The 15878-nt window shown below is 33.8% G+C and overlaps 1 protein-coding gene across 4 annotated transcripts in view; it reads right to left on the bottom strand.

The window, feature by feature from the left end:
• Positions 1-1106: 1106 nt before the first annotated feature.
• The window catches only part of RNF180 (ring finger protein 180), a 139838-nt gene continuing 125066 nt past the window's right edge, over positions 1107-15878 (bottom strand). For all 4 annotated transcript variants that reach the window (XM_019652433.1, XM_019652435.1, XM_019652434.1 and 1 more), the window contains exon 8: positions 1107-2110. In XM_019652433.1, the coding sequence (XP_019507978.1) occupies positions 1911-2110 (200 nt within the window). In that variant the 3' untranslated portion in view covers positions 1107-1910. The remainder of the gene's footprint in view (positions 2111-15878) is intronic.

The raw sequence follows: 15878 nt of genomic DNA, 5'->3' as shown, positions 1-15878 counted from the left end.
TTACTGACCTAATAACATATACTGGGAAATCGGCACTGTTTTTTGAGAAATATGAATCAATACTACTACTTATTTTACTTCATGTAAAATTAAACCAACTTTTAAGTAATTTAGCAATGTATGAAGGAATATTCGCTAGAGCTTGTAAGCCAGGAGTTGCCTCAGACATGGCTCCAATTTATTTTCAAGTTCTTAAAATATTGCTTCCCGTATGGATTTTGTTAATTTTTCAGTCCTGACATATATTTTATGAAGGCTATATTTTCCCTTATATTATCTTTACTTGGAGCAATAAACTAGTGATTATAAAATCCTTTTTTTATTTCTATAAGGTAATACTGAGCTTTGGCTGCAACACTGTTTCCACAAGATATTAGTTACATGAAACTAGACAGCATGCATAATTTATATATTTTATTTTGATATATGAGCAAAAATTGATCTCTGTTTTTCTAACTTGTATTTAATTTTCTGCTTTCTGGATTTATGATGTCTAATGCACACTACTGTTTTCTGTCACAGATATAATTTTAATAATAGTAACAGTATTAGAATAAAAATCTGTACCATTCTTCCGTATTTCTTAGAATATCACATACCGTCAGTTAAGTGCCTTTATTTCAATACAATCAGTAGTAATTAGGCCGAATTTGAACTTTTCACAAACTGAACTGTTGAACCTTAATCCATCCCGATTTGTTTGGATGGTGGTAATATTTTTAGTGCCACCACTAAATGAGAGGTTCATCTATTGTGTAGAAATATGCTTATTGCATTATCAGATTTTTGTCATCATAGTGTAGGAATGTTGGATTAGTAGTTCATAATAAAAACTTTTATCCTAGGTTATACAAAGATCTCCTGAAATAAAGAGCTTACTTTTCTGTGCTTTAGTTTTCTCACATTTAAAATTGGGATGCCCAATTTCTTCCTACACTGGGGCAATTCAGATCTTCTATTTTGTTTGTTTGTTTTAATAAGGAAAAAACTAATTCCAAGGGTTACTGTAAAAATAAATAAAAATAAATGTCAGGTTTTTTTCTATTAATCCACAAGTTTATTTCCAATAATTCTTTATTGTAGACATTAGATCACATAACAATAAAAAAATTTAAAAGCCACTCTTTATTGCACATTTACAATATATTTGACAACCTTCTAGTTAAATGAACACTAAATTCATTACATTTTGGACATGCACTGCTGTTTTAGACTACTGAAAATCAGCAAGTTTTTTATTTCTTCAGGTGAGTAACCCTGCAATTCTAAAAGTGTTAATATATTTCTCTAAGTGTCTATTGATGGAGGTTAGTCTCAGTTTTTCTTAATATTTATTATTCTGTTCTTACAATAATTAAAAATGTTTCACGAAAGCTATTACTATGTCTGTAAGAAAAGGACAGTCAGCTTTGTTGGGAACAGAAAGAGACAAAAAGCAGGGATGATTGGAATCAAAACTGAATACACCTGCTAGATGAATTCGAGAATATGGTTTACCTTTAATGTGTATAATTTGTCTGAGAGTAAGTGGCGACTGACTAAATATTTTTTTCTGATATCTACCCAGATAATAATTTCATTTTTTATTTTTATTATTTTTAAGTGGAGGGAAAACCTTAATCTTTACAATAAAGATAATAAAATTAGAGCTCATAAATCCTAAATCAAAAAGAATTATGAAATTAATAGTGTATTGTTGCTAAGAGCGAGATAGATCAGCTCTTGAACAGTTTCTTGACATGAAAAACATTGTTACCTATTCTCAGACTTTATCTATAAACACCCACATTTTATATAATGCAACATTATAAATATTTCAAAGCACATTTAAAAAATGTTTACGTAATTGTTATCTATTTACATAATTCGTGATTGTTCAGCTGTGTTAAGATAGTAAGATATGAAAATCCCTAAAACGGAAAGAAAAAATAGCAAAGAAAGCAGAAAACAATGAATCCAATGACCCAGTTCACTGAATAAATATAGATGATCACCATGTCCATGTCAAACCACCAGCCGCGGCTGTCGTCCTCAAAGTGCAGGTAGTCCATCCTGTGTGCTCCGTGTGGGAACTGCCTTCGCGTAACTGGAGTCGCACGTCTGTGGAAACCTACAAGGTGTATCAACACAGTTTAAGGCTCATTACATTCAGATATGTGCTCAGAAAGGAAGCTGCATCCTGAATGCAGGGACCACGAACAGAGCACATCTTGATTTTGCTGAGTGTTAGTTTGTACTCCTGACAGTTTTTTTTCAATGATAAGCACCTATCAGAAATCTCTTTAAGTCTCCTGGTGAAATGCTGTTCTTTTTTTCGTTATGATAATTACATGTGAATTGACAGCTTGACTATAAACTTGCCCATTGGCAAACTTTTTTTCCTTGGTTGACCAATATATCATTTCAGAAGTCTCTAAAAAATAAAATTCAATTTTCCAATGACTGATAACCTGATTATTAATCTTTGTTTTTTATTTATCTAATACCTACTTTAAGTGTTTCTGTATTTAACAGTGTTAGTGAGTGGAGACAATACAATAAACAACAGAAAAGGTTAATTCTAGTACTTGCTGGTAACTCTGATGACAAAGGTTCTGTGAGGCTCAAGCTTGAAGCAAATTCTAGTTCATCCACTGTAACAATTGAATAATGTGAAATATTATGCTCTAGATTAGTCTGCTTATTCTGACCACTAGGTTACATTCATCTGGGTATGAGTATATTTATTTAAAGTCAAGCTTCTTTGATCAGTAAAAGTCCTAAATTATTGTTTATCTGTTTTATTTTTAAAAATAAAATTGTACATATTTAAGATATAAAACATGGTCATTTGATATATAGTGAAATGAATATTATACTATAGTCAAGCTAATTAACATAACATCTCTCATAATTTTTTGTTGGGAGAGTACCTGAAGTCTACTTTCTTAGCAAATTTCCAGTATCTCTTATCAGATATATGGTTTGCAAATATTTTCTTCCAATCCATAGGTAGTCTTTCCATTTTGATTGTTTCCTGTGCCATACAGCAGCTTTTTAGTTTGATGTAATCCCGCTTGTTTATTTTTGCTTTTGTTGCCGGCGCTTTTGTGCTTATAGCCAGAAAACCACTGACAAGGCTGATGCCAAGGAGTTTACACTATGTTTTCTTGTAGAGTTTTACGGTTTCAGGTGTTACATTTAAGTCTATGAGCTATTTTGAGTCTATTTTTGTGTATGGTGTAAGATAAGGATCCAATTTCAGTTTTTTTGCATGTGGCAACCCAGTTTTGCCAGCACAATTTACTGAAGAGGTTATCCTTTCCCCACGGTGTATTCTTGGGTCCCTTATTGAAAATTAGGTGGTTGTATATGAGTGGATTTATTTCTGATTCTCCATTGTGTTCCATTCATCTGTGTCTGTTTTAATGCCAGGAGCGCAATGTTTTGATTACTACAGCTTTGCAATTTAATTTGAAATCAGGAAATATAATGCCTTGCACTCTGTTCTTTTCAAGATTGCTTTTGCTATTCGGGGTAATTTTTGGTTCCATACAATTTTTAGAATTGTTTTTTCTATTTCTGCAAAAAATGCCATTGGTATATTGATAGAGATTGCATTGACTATATTGTCTTGAATAGTATGCACATTTTAATATTCTTTCAATGAGTGAACATGGAATTACTTTCTTTTTAGTTGTGTCTTCTTCAGTATTTTCTAGTTTATTTTTAATTTTTTAGAAATTAAATTTATTGGGGCAACAATGGTTAATAAAATTATATAGGTTTCAAGTGTACAATTTTACAATACATCACCTATACATTGCAATGTGTCAAATCTCCTTTTGTCACCATATATATGGCAGTTTCTTTCATCAATGATTGAATTGTACTAGGATGATAGCTCAGCTCCTCTATTTTTCTGTTTCCCTTATTAGTATTATCTTCAATCTGATTTCTTTATAGATTCTGTTTAATTAAGTCTCTTGTCCACTTTTTTGCTGGTAGGCTAGCAAAAACTAGATAATATCCAAAATCCATTTAGTTGGGCATATGTAAACTTCGATATATTGCAACAAACAGAAAGCAAACTACTGAACTCAGCCCTTCTTTCTGTGTTGTCAAATTTTCAGTTTCCCTCAGCTAACATTACATACCATAACATGTAAGAAAGAATGCTAGTGTCCTCACTAAATATTAGTAAAGCTTAACTTTTCTTCTGCGTAAACATAATATAATTTTGATACACATTCCAGTAGATTGCCTTGCATCCAATGTGCGGGCATTCTATTGTGCAGAGCACATGGAGGGGATTTCAATCCCAACAGCTTTTCAAGGCTATCTAATCACTCTTCTCTAAAACAGAGACAGCCTGTGAGGGGCAAAGGGACCTTTCTGTTTGTATAGGAGATAGAGAAGTGGGAAGGGTTTTTCTCATGTTCAAAAATTATCCTAATACAGAAACACAAAGATTCCCAAAGTAGTTTATATACCTTTTCAAAACCTTCTCCACAGATTTAGGGTGGAGAACAGGTAACACTGTTATTGGAAATTACTGTTAACTTTACATTAAAAAATACTGATTTTGCTATCCCAACAGATTACTGATAGGCCTTAGTTTCTTTGTATTCAAAAGTTTCAGTTGTTTGGGTCAAGGAAGTAATGTTATTAATGGCATAGTTGTAAAAAGCAGCGGAGCTGAGAACAGACGTGGCACAAAAGACGAAGCATCACGAGCGGGGAGATCATACTTGCTGGTTTCCCCAGGACAGTCTGGCTAGTCTTGTTGTCCTGGTATAATTACTCATAGTGCCTCTTTCACTCTAAAAGTGTCCTCATCAATGCTAATTCCCTATTTTTGGTGGAAGGAGGGAGAAAGAAGGCAATGTAAGAAGATACTGGACTATACAATTTCCAGCTCTGAACAACAGAAGGTGATAACGACCCAAGATGGCTTAGGCAGTAGGTTTTTATAAGTGAGCCGGATAATGATCATTGCTTGGTTAACGTTAATTTCTTTAATTTTTTTTAAGTAGGAAGGGAGAGAGTGTGTGTTATTAATAATTTTAGAACTTCTAGAACTGTAAATGGATGGGATTGAAGCTTCTAAATCAAAATTAGACTAACAGAATTAGACTACAGACATTGTTACTTGGTATTAGATTGATTATGACATTAGAAAAACTGTCAGAATACTGATCACAGTGATAAATTTGCAGATTCCACTGTAAAATGGTGATAATGAAAGTACCTAATTCGTTGAGCTATTATGAGGATTAGATGAATTGCTACATATAAAGCATATGCCTGGCTTATAGTAAAGGTTTAATAAATGTTAAATTCTTATTATTACTATTGCTACTATTACTTTTTTTTGACACCTTAATTTGTTTACTGAAAAAATATTAAGCACCTGCTATGTTCCAGGCTCTCTGCTAGATGCTGGAGATATGGTGAATAATGCTTTGTGCCTATTCTAGAGACCTTTATAGTCTTGAGCAGGGTTTCCCAACCCTGGCGCTACTGATATTTGAACTAAATTATTCTCTGTTGGGGGTGGGGGTAGGGTGTGGTCCTGTGCATTACAGGATGTTAAACAGCATCCTTGGTCTCTACTCACTAGATGACAGTAACACACATCCCCAGATGTGACAACCAAAAATGTCTACAGATATTGCCAAATGTTCCCTGGGAGACAAAACCGTCCTGGGTTATGAACCACTGGTCTAGAGCATTGCCATCCAATAGAGCTTTCTGTGATGATGGAAATGTTCTATATCTAGGCTGTCCAATATAGTCACCACTACCTACATGTGCCTAGTGAGCATATGAAACGTGGCTAGTTCAACTGAAGATCTGAATTTTAAATTTTATTTAATTTTAATTAATTTTAATTTAATTGCCACACATGCCTGGTGACTACCCTATTGGACAACGCTGGTCTAGAGGACCTCCAGTATCCCAAGAAATGTTATCCTGACCTTCACTTCCAGTGCCAGAACTCTTCCTCCTCATTCTCAGTTCTTTGTTCCTCCATTAGTACCTATTTCATTCAGTCATGTGTTACTTCTGTTCTTTGGGAACTTATCTGCCTCCATTGTTAATGCATCACACACAGGCAGGTGCTGCATCTAAATTGCTTCAGGGTCCCAAATCTGACACACTATTGTCTCAGTTGAAGCAGCACGATTTGGCATGCATCTTGGGGAATTCTTGAACAATGGGAACTGTCCTCAGAATCAGGGGTGCAAGAGGTGGACCCAAGGGGGTCCAGAAGGGCTGGGGGGAGGATGACAGCCAACTCCTGCATCAGGCAGTCCCCAGACCCAAACCCCTGCGTCGGATAGGCCCAGGAAGAGGGGACACCAGGGTGGCTTGTCCTTACTTCTTGTCATCTTTGCCTTTGCTCTTGCCTTTCTTTTTGTCCTTTCCCTTTGACAGCATCTGCTGCTGCTACTTTTAATATGAGGAAGAAGCTGCCTTTTCTTGCCAGTGCTTGTTCTTTATATTATGTCTATCTTTTCTGAATAAATCAGTAAACTTACCATTGCTTGTTCAAACAAATAGCTGAGCAACTGTTTTCTTCAAGTATGAGTTTTCTCTAAGGCAATTGCTAACTTTATATAGACTGTCAGAATATCAGATACTGAGAATATGGTATTTATTAAACACTTATGGAGAGTATATGTACTATATGCTAGTGGCTGATGATTTAAGACATGGTCCTTGTCTTAGAAACTCACTCTAGAACAGTGTTTCTCAATGTTTTGTTTTGTTTTTATTATCATCCTTGTAAGGAAAAAAAATAAGCTAAATTTAAATTTATTTTAAATTGAGCATTCTAATCAATAACTTAGTTTAATTAATTTATATCTAATTTCTCTCTAATGAGACAAATTAAATAATAAGGAATAAAATTTCGTCAGGTATGGCTGAGCTTTTGAGGGCCACAAACCCCTGTGCTATCTAATAAGCTTTTTGTTGTCCCAAGAAGCAATTTTTACCATCATGGCGGCTATATTTCCCCCATTCAAAAAGCAGACCTAAGGACAGTACACTTAAAACCATTATGATAACAGTCAAAATATACATTTTATTTTTTGTTTAATTAACTGTATTGGGGGTGACATTGGTTAATAAAATTATATAGGTTTCAGTGTACAATTCTACAATACATCATCTATATATTGCATTGTGTTTTAATATATACAACCACTTCATTCTAAAAAAAATGGAGTTAATGGAGTGAGAAACTTTGGTTTTCACTTTTACATAGATTTGACCACAACCTACTATTGGTGATAAACTGATAATAATTAGTTTGGTACTAAGTCATGGTTTATTAAAGAGTAACCAATATTAGTACATTTTAACTATGCTATTTTGAAGTAAAGGACACAATAAAGACATGTACTTCATACTTTTTTGACACATAATATTGCAGTGAAAATCATACTCTTCAAGCAATCATAAAATTTGGATTCTTGTGCCAATATTAAACATCTTATTATTTGGTCAAGTCAACAAAGTTTCTCTATTTATTGAGATGTTCACATAGTTTTCCTATTTAATCTGTTAATGTGATTAATTCAAATAGATTTTTTTTAAATGTTGAAAAATTTAAAAACCTGTTAAAGTGATGAGTTAAAGTGATAGATTTTCCAATATTTTATCATTCCTTCATACCTAGGATAAATTCCATGTGTTCATGATATTGGTTTACATGCACTGGTGAATTCAGCTATACATATTTTACATGACATTTTTATGCCTATTTCTGCAAGGAAGATTAGTCTATAATTTTCTGTTTTGTGCTATTTTTGCCTGGTTTTTATATCATGATTTTATTGGCTTCATAAAACATGGCAGTTATGTGACAACTCCCTGTGGATCTGTGTGTCTGCATATCTTGCAAGCAGAGGTACTGACTGCCTTTGTTCTGTACGATTTTTTCTTTAAAAAGATATTTCTATAGCAAGCAGTCTTGGAAGATAGTATGTATCCCTCTAGGAAGGTTTGTTTTTATAGCCTTAGAACATAGCATATTTAATGCCTGTTATAAAAGATTTGAGATCTGTAAGCTTAGAGCTCTCTATGTAACACACCCCACCGCATGTATAGATATCATCTGGCCCTATTTGTAATGCCCTGTGAAAAATGGGGCTCAGGTATCCATCACAGATGCTCATGTTCTGGCTACTGCTATGAATAGTAAACCACCCTTTGTCTCTGACCCAGGAGTGTCATGTCTGCTGCAAGCATTTATGACTAAACTGTCAGATTGCAAATCAGGTAAATCTCAGACACTTAACAGTTCTCAATATTGACAATCGTGTACTCAATTTTTACTGTGAAACAGTTTGCATAGAATAAGAACCCTTAAAAGTTTGGTAAATCTAGCCTATAAAGCTATTTGGCCTGCAGTCTTTTCAGGTGTGGGAGTAGATTTTTAAATACCAATACATTTCTTTAATAGTTGTTCATCTATTCCTATTTTCTAGTTCCTCTTGAGTCATTTTTGGTAATTTTTATACAACAGCATCCATACTATCCGCGTTTTCAAGTGAATTGGACACAAATTTTCACAGTTGTGGTTCATTTACGGCTCTTCACAAATGTTCTGGTCTCCTAAGTACATGGTTTATTTACACTTCCCTGTGCCTTAGAAGTTAGGCATAGCCATGAGACTTGATAATGAAAATGATCGTCCAGTGAAAGTACTGTGCTGCTTGTAGGGAGAGCGCCTATCAGTTTGAGACGGTGCAGCAGTCCCTTTTCCTCCTCAGGAACCTTTCCACAGTAGCCAGCCATGCACCAGGCAGGGGAAGCTGTCATCCTGGGTCATAAAGTTTAGGGTAGTGTGGAGCAGGGCCCTCAGCAGTTCAGGGGGAAAATACTACAATGTTACTATGAATTCTGGCTGAAATAATGAAGTGATTTATAAAACTGTAAAAGAGAAGGTAGATAGAAAGTTGAATCTGACTTATTTTCCCACTTGAAGGAGAAAAAAGCTCTTGGAGAAATTCATTGTGTGAAATCAAAGAGAAAGAACTGCAAAGAAAAATCTCCAAGCCACTATCAGGTTTATAAAGAAGAACTAGCAGTCCAAAACCTCAGGTACTTCTGCCTTTTTATAAATTCTATATTGTAAAAACAATTTTATTTCAGAATTTCTCTTGTATCCTAGCAAATAAGGCTGTGACCTCCCCTCACCCCAGCCGCCCCACACACAGAATATGGTTCTAATTTATATTCGCTATCAAAGACCATAAAGTAGGCTCCATTATTTTGAATATTTGTTCAGAGACAGAAAGACTGTCAACAATTCTCTCATTCATTTTTGCAATTTTAGCAGCTTGCGCAGTGCTCATAGTGGGTATTCAATATGTTTGTTGAAATGGGTGGATGAGTGCCTGTATATAAGGATAAACTTAGAATAGAATGAACAATTAGCATATTTTCTGAGAATTTCCCAAATCAAGCCTCTCAAATGTATTTTCAGTAGGAATTGCATATTATTATGAATATATTTGAAATACATTTTGTAGTTCTTATGAAAAATATTCCTTAGATGTTAATTCAGAGCCTTGAAATCAGTATTAAAAAAGAGATATGTCCTAACCTTCATGTGTAATGGGACAAAAGGTTGAAGCACAGTATTTCACTGCTCTGTATTCTTCATATTATATAAGAATTTGTGTCAAGAGTTGATTGATATAATTAGGGCTTAGCAGAGGTGGAGTGATATTTTTATAGTCACAAGTAGGCATAGAGGTACTCTGTTAATATACTTGAAGATTTAATCAAAATGGATTTTAAATTTCATTTTTATCTCCTATAGCTTTAGGATTGCAGAGTCAAATGTATTAATCCTGCAAAATTACATTTTTATATTGAATAAGTTAAAATATCTTGCAGATTACTTATAATTCTATAACACCTGCTTATTTTTCAATATAATTTATAAAGTTACCAGGCTAAATTATACATTTTTTAAATGTTTTGTTTCTGTAACCAGGTAAAAAGTGAGTACCATGTCTTTTTAAAAAACATTTTTTTAAATTTTGGTAAAATATATACAACAAAATTTGCCACTTGAACCATTTGTAGTATACAATTCAGTGGCATTAATTACATTCACAAAGTTGTGCAACCATCACCACTACATATTTCCAAAAAAATGTTTCATTACCACAAAGAGAAAATCTATAGCCATTAAACAATAATGCCTCAATTCCTCACTCTCTCCAGACTCTAGTAACCTTTAATCTATTTTCTGTCTCAATGCTCTATCAATTTGCCTATTGTAGATGTCTTATATAAGTGGGATCATACAATATTCATCCTTTTGTGTCTGCTCATTTCACTTAACATAATGTTTTCAACATTCACTGATACTGCAGCAATATCAGGACTTCATTCCTTTTTATGGCTGAATAATATTCCCTTATATGTATGTACCACATTTTGTTTATCCATTAATTTGTACAAGTACTTGGCTTGTTTCCATCTTTTGGCTACGGTGAATAATGCTGCACAGAACATTGGCATACGGTTATCTGTTTGAGTCTTGGTTTTCAATTCTTTGGGGTATATACCCAGGAGCAGACTTGTTGAGTCATATAGTAATTGTATGTTTAGCTTTACGAGGAAACTCCAAACTCTTTTCACAGTGGGATGCATCATTTTACATCCCTACCAGCAATGTACAAGAGTTCTAATTTCTCCACATGCTTGCCAACAACATTTATTTTCTGCTGTTTTTTTTTAAACTTTAATTATAGGCATTCTAATAAGTGTGAATCTCATTGTGGTTTTAATTTCCATTCATTCCCCTAATGACTAATGAGGTTAAGTCATTCATGTGTTTCTTGACTATTTGTATATCTTCATTGGAAAAATGTCTATTCAAGTCCATTGCTCAGTAAAGAAATTTTTTTTGTCTTCTTGTTGAGTTCTTTATACATTCTGCGTATTAAGCCCTTATTAGATATATGATTGCCAAATACTTTCTCCCATTACAAAGGCTTTCCTTTCATTTTCATGATAATGTCCTTTAATGTACAAAATTTTTAATTTTCATGAAATTTTATTTTTTAATTTTGTTGCTCATGCTTTTGATGTCATAGCTAAGCATCCACTGGTCATGATTTACCTCTATATTTTCTTTTAAGAGTTTTATGATTTTAACTCCTATATTTACATAGGTCATTCATTCATTTTGAGTTAATTTTTGTATATTGTATGAGGTAGGGGTCTAACATTTTTCTTCTGCATGTGGAAATCCAGTTGACCTAGCACTATTTCTTGATGACACTGTTCTTTCCCCTTTGAATGGACTTAGCACCCTTGTCAAAATCAATTGGCTACAGACATATGATATGGGTTTATGTCTAGACTTTCTATCGCACTGATTTACATATCTATCATTATGACAGTACCACAGTGTTTGACTATTGTAGCTTTGCAGTAAGTTTTGAAATTGGGAAGTGTGAATCCTACAACATTATACTTCTTTTTCTTGATTTATTGTTGTTATTCAGGACACCTACGAATTCCATGTGAATTTTAGGATCAGCTGTTTCATTTATGCAAAAAGGGCTATTTTGATTTTGACAATGATTGCACTGACTATGTAGACAGCTCTGGGTAGTACTGATATTTTAACAATATTAAGTGTTATGATCCATGAACATGGGATGTTTTTTATTTAGGTCTTCTTTAATTTCTTTCAGCAATGTATTTTAGTTTTTGGTATTCAAGTCTTTCACATCCTCAGTTAAATTTTTTCCTAGTTATGTATTATTTTATATTTTATTTATTTATTTATTTTAGCTGAGCCATCCTGCCACCTATTGGCAGCTCAGATGCAGTTCAGCTCAGGCCGGGAATCGAACCGGCGACCCTGTTGCTCAGAGCTCACACTCTTGAGCGAGCTCTTAACCAACTGAGCCACTCGGCTGGTTATGTATTATTTTAGATGCTATTGTAAATGAAATACCCTTCTTAATATCTTTTTCAGATTGTTCACTGTTGGCAAACACAACTGATTATTGTGTGCTGATGTTACAGTCTTGCAACTTTGCTGAATTTTTTTATTAGCTCTAATAGCTTTCTTTTAGAAGCTTTGGGACTTTCAATATATAGCATTATGTCATCTGTAAATAGAGATAAGTTTACTTCTTCCTTTCCAATTTGGATGCCTTTTATTTCTTTTATCTAATTGCTCTGGCTAGATTTCTAGCACAGTGTTAAATAGCAATAGTGAAAGTGGGAATCCTTGTCTTACTCTTGGGGGTGGGACGCTTTTAGTCTTTCACAATTAGTTTGATGTTAGCTGTTGAGTTTTTAATAAATGTCTTCTGTCATGTTGAGGAAGTTCCCTTCTATCCTAGTTTTCTGAGGTTTTTTTGTTGTTGTTGTTGTTTTACCATAAAAGGGTCACTGATTTTGTTAAATGCCTTTTATGCATCAATCAAGATTATCTGTTTTGCTTTTCCTTTATTTTATTAATGTGGTGTATTATATTAATTTCTTATGCTAAAACAACACTTCATTCCTGGGATAAATACCATTTGGTCATAGTCTATAATCCTTTTAACATGCTATTGAAATAAGTTTGCTAGTATTTTATGGAGGGTTTTTGCATCTATATTCATAAAGGATGTTGGTTTGTAATTTTCTTTTATTGTGATGTCTTTATTTGGCTTTTTCATGCTTGGGTAATGCTTGCCACATAGAATGAGATACAAAGTGCTCCCTTCTCTTTAATTTTTCAGTCGAGTTCGAGATGGATTGGCATTGCTTCTTTAAATTTTGGTAGAATTCACCAGTGATATCATTTGGGCCTGGACTTTTAATTTTTTTTTCTTTACAGTTTTATTGAGAAATAATTGACATACATCATTATGTAAGTTTTGGGTATACAGTATGACGGCTTCATTTACATAATGTGAAATGATCACCACCATAGGTTAGGTAATATCCATATCTTATAGATATAATAAGAAAAATTTTTCTTCTTGTGATGAGAATGCTTAGGATCTACTTTCCTATATAATAAGCAGTGTAACTATAGTTATGTTGTATTGGGTTTTCGGAAAAGTCATGACACATTTTTGCAATGAAAAACATAGAACAAATACGTTATGACTTTTCCAATAACCCAATAAATTACATCCCTAGTACTTATTTACCTTATAACTGGAAATTTGTACCTTTTGACCACCCTCCTCTAATTCTCCCTCTCCCCAACTCCCTCCTCTTGTAACCATAAATCTCACAAATCTGATCTCTTTTTCTGTGAATTTGGTGATTTTTTTTTTTAAGATTCCAAATGTAAGTGAGATCACACAGTATTTGTCTTTCTCTGTCTGACTGATTTCACTTAGCATTATGCCTTCAAGTTCCATCCATGTTCTTGCAAATGTAGGATTTCCTCATTTATTACGCCCAAATAATATTACATTGTATATATACATACCACAACTGCTTTATCTATTCTATTGATGGACACTTAGGTTTTTTTCCAAGTCTTGTCTATTGTAAATAATAGTGCTATGAACATGGAGGTACAGGTAGCTTTCTGAGTTAGTGTTTTCATTTCTTTTGGATATATTCCCAGAAGTGGAATTGCTGAAACATATAGTTCTATTTTTAATTTTTGAGGACCTTCCAAACTGTCTTCCATAGTGGATGTACCAATTTACAATCCCACCAACAGAGCACAAGTATTCCCTTTACTCCACATCCATGCCAGCATTTGTTATTTCTTTTTAATGATGGTCCTTCTAACAGGCATGAGGTGATATCTCACTGTGTTTTTAATTTGCATTTCTCTAATGACTAATGATGTTGAACATCTTTTCATGTACCTGTTGGCTGTTTGTATAACTTCTTTGTAAAAATGTTTATTCAGGTCCTTTGCCCATTTTTAAATTGAATATTTTTGTTTGTTTTGCTGTTGAGTTGTATGAGGTTTTTTGTGTTTTTTTTAATATATTTTGGATATTAACCCCTTATCAGATATATGGTTAGTAAATATTGTTTTCCCAATCCATAGGTTGTGCTTTCAATTTGTTGGTGGTTTATTTGCATTTTAGTTAGATATCATCCTACTTGTTTATTTTTTATTGTATTGCTTGTGCTTTAGGTGCGATTTCCAAAACAAATATTACAAAGACCCAATGTTTTCTTCTAGGGGTTCCATGGTTTCAGGTCTCACAATTAAGTGTTTAATCTGTTTTGAGTAAACTTTTGTGAGTGGGGTAAGACAGGAGTCAGGATTCATTGTTTTCCACGTGAATATCCAATTTTCCCAGCACCATTTATTTTGGAAACTGTCTTTTTTCCACTGAGTATTCTTGGCTTCCTTGTCAAGTATTAGTTCACTGTATATGCTTGGGTTTACTTCTGCACTTTTGATTCTGTTCAATTGGCTTATCTGTTTTCCTGCCATTGCCATACTGTTTTAATTCCTCTAGCCTTATGGTATAGCTTGAAACCAGGAAGTCCTTTCTCAGGACTTCTTTGGCTATTCATGGTTTTTGTGATTCCATATAAATTTTAGAAATGTTTCTTCTAATTCTGTAAAAATGCCCTTGGAATTTTGGTAAGGATTGCATTGAACCTATAGATCACTCTTGGTAATATTTTATTTTTTAAATTCTATTTATTCAAATAAAAAAATGCCAAAACAGTTCACCCATTTTCCCACACCCCACCCTCTGCGCCTGGGAACCACCAATCTGTTCTCAGTATCCATAAGATTTTATCTATCTATCTATCTATCTATCTATCTATCTATCTATCTATCTATCTATCTATCTACAATTCCACACAAAAGAGAGATCATATGATATCTGTCTTTCTCTGTCTGACTTATTTCCTTTAGCATATTGCCCTCAAGGTCCATGTGACATCCATGTCACAAAAGCAAGATTTCATTCTTTCAGTGTGGTTGAATAATATTCCACTGTACATATACATCACAATTCCTTTATCCATTCTTACATCAGTGGACACATAGGTTGTTTCCATATCTTGACTATTGTAAATAATGCTGTAATGAACATGAGAGTGCAGCTATCTTTTTGAGTTAGTGTTTATTGTTTTCTTCAGATAAATACCCAGATGTGGGATTTCTGGATCATATGGTAGTTCTATTTTGAATTTTTGAGGAACCTCCAAACTGTTTTCCATAGATTTTGCACCAATTTACATTTCCACAGACAGTACAGAAGGGTTCCTTTTTCTCCACCTCCTTACCAACATGTTTTATTTCTAATCTTTTTGATAATAGCCATTCTAACAAGTGTAAGGTGATATCTCATTGTAGTTTTGATTTGCATTTCTCTGATGATTAGTGATGTCTGAGCACCTTCCACGTATCTGTTGGCCACCTGTGTGTCTTTTTTGTAAACATGTCTATTCAGATCCTCTGCCCATTTTTCAAATCAGATTGTTTGTTCTTTTGCTATTGAGTTGTATGAGTTGTTTATATATTTTGGATATTAGCCCCTTATCAGATATATTTATTGTTTGCTAATATTTTCTCCTGTTCAGTACAGTGCCTTTTCATTTTGCTGATGGTTTCCTTTACTGTACAGAGATGTCTTTTCATTTGATGTCATTCCACTTGTTTATTTTTGCTTTTGTTGCTTTTGCTTTTGATGTTATTTTAAAAAAAATCAACACCAATTGCTGGGTCATACGGTAGTTCCATTTCCAGTTTTTTGAGATACCTCCATTACTGATTTCCATAATGGCTGCACCAATCTGCAGTCCCACCAACAGTGCAGCAGGGTTCCCTTTTCTCCACAGCCTCGCCAGCACTTGTTGTTTGTTGATTTATTGATGATAGCCATTCTGACTGGAGTGAAGTGGTATCTCATTGTAGT

This window comes from Hipposideros armiger, unplaced genomic scaffold, assembly GCF_001890085.2.
Source record: "Hipposideros armiger isolate ML-2016 unplaced genomic scaffold, ASM189008v1 scaffold_179, whole genome shotgun sequence".
Taxonomy (NCBI): Eukaryota; Metazoa; Chordata; class Mammalia; order Chiroptera; family Hipposideridae; genus Hipposideros; species Hipposideros armiger.
Note: the sequence above shows the minus strand (reverse complement) of the source record. Positions and strands in the feature narration are given on the sequence as shown.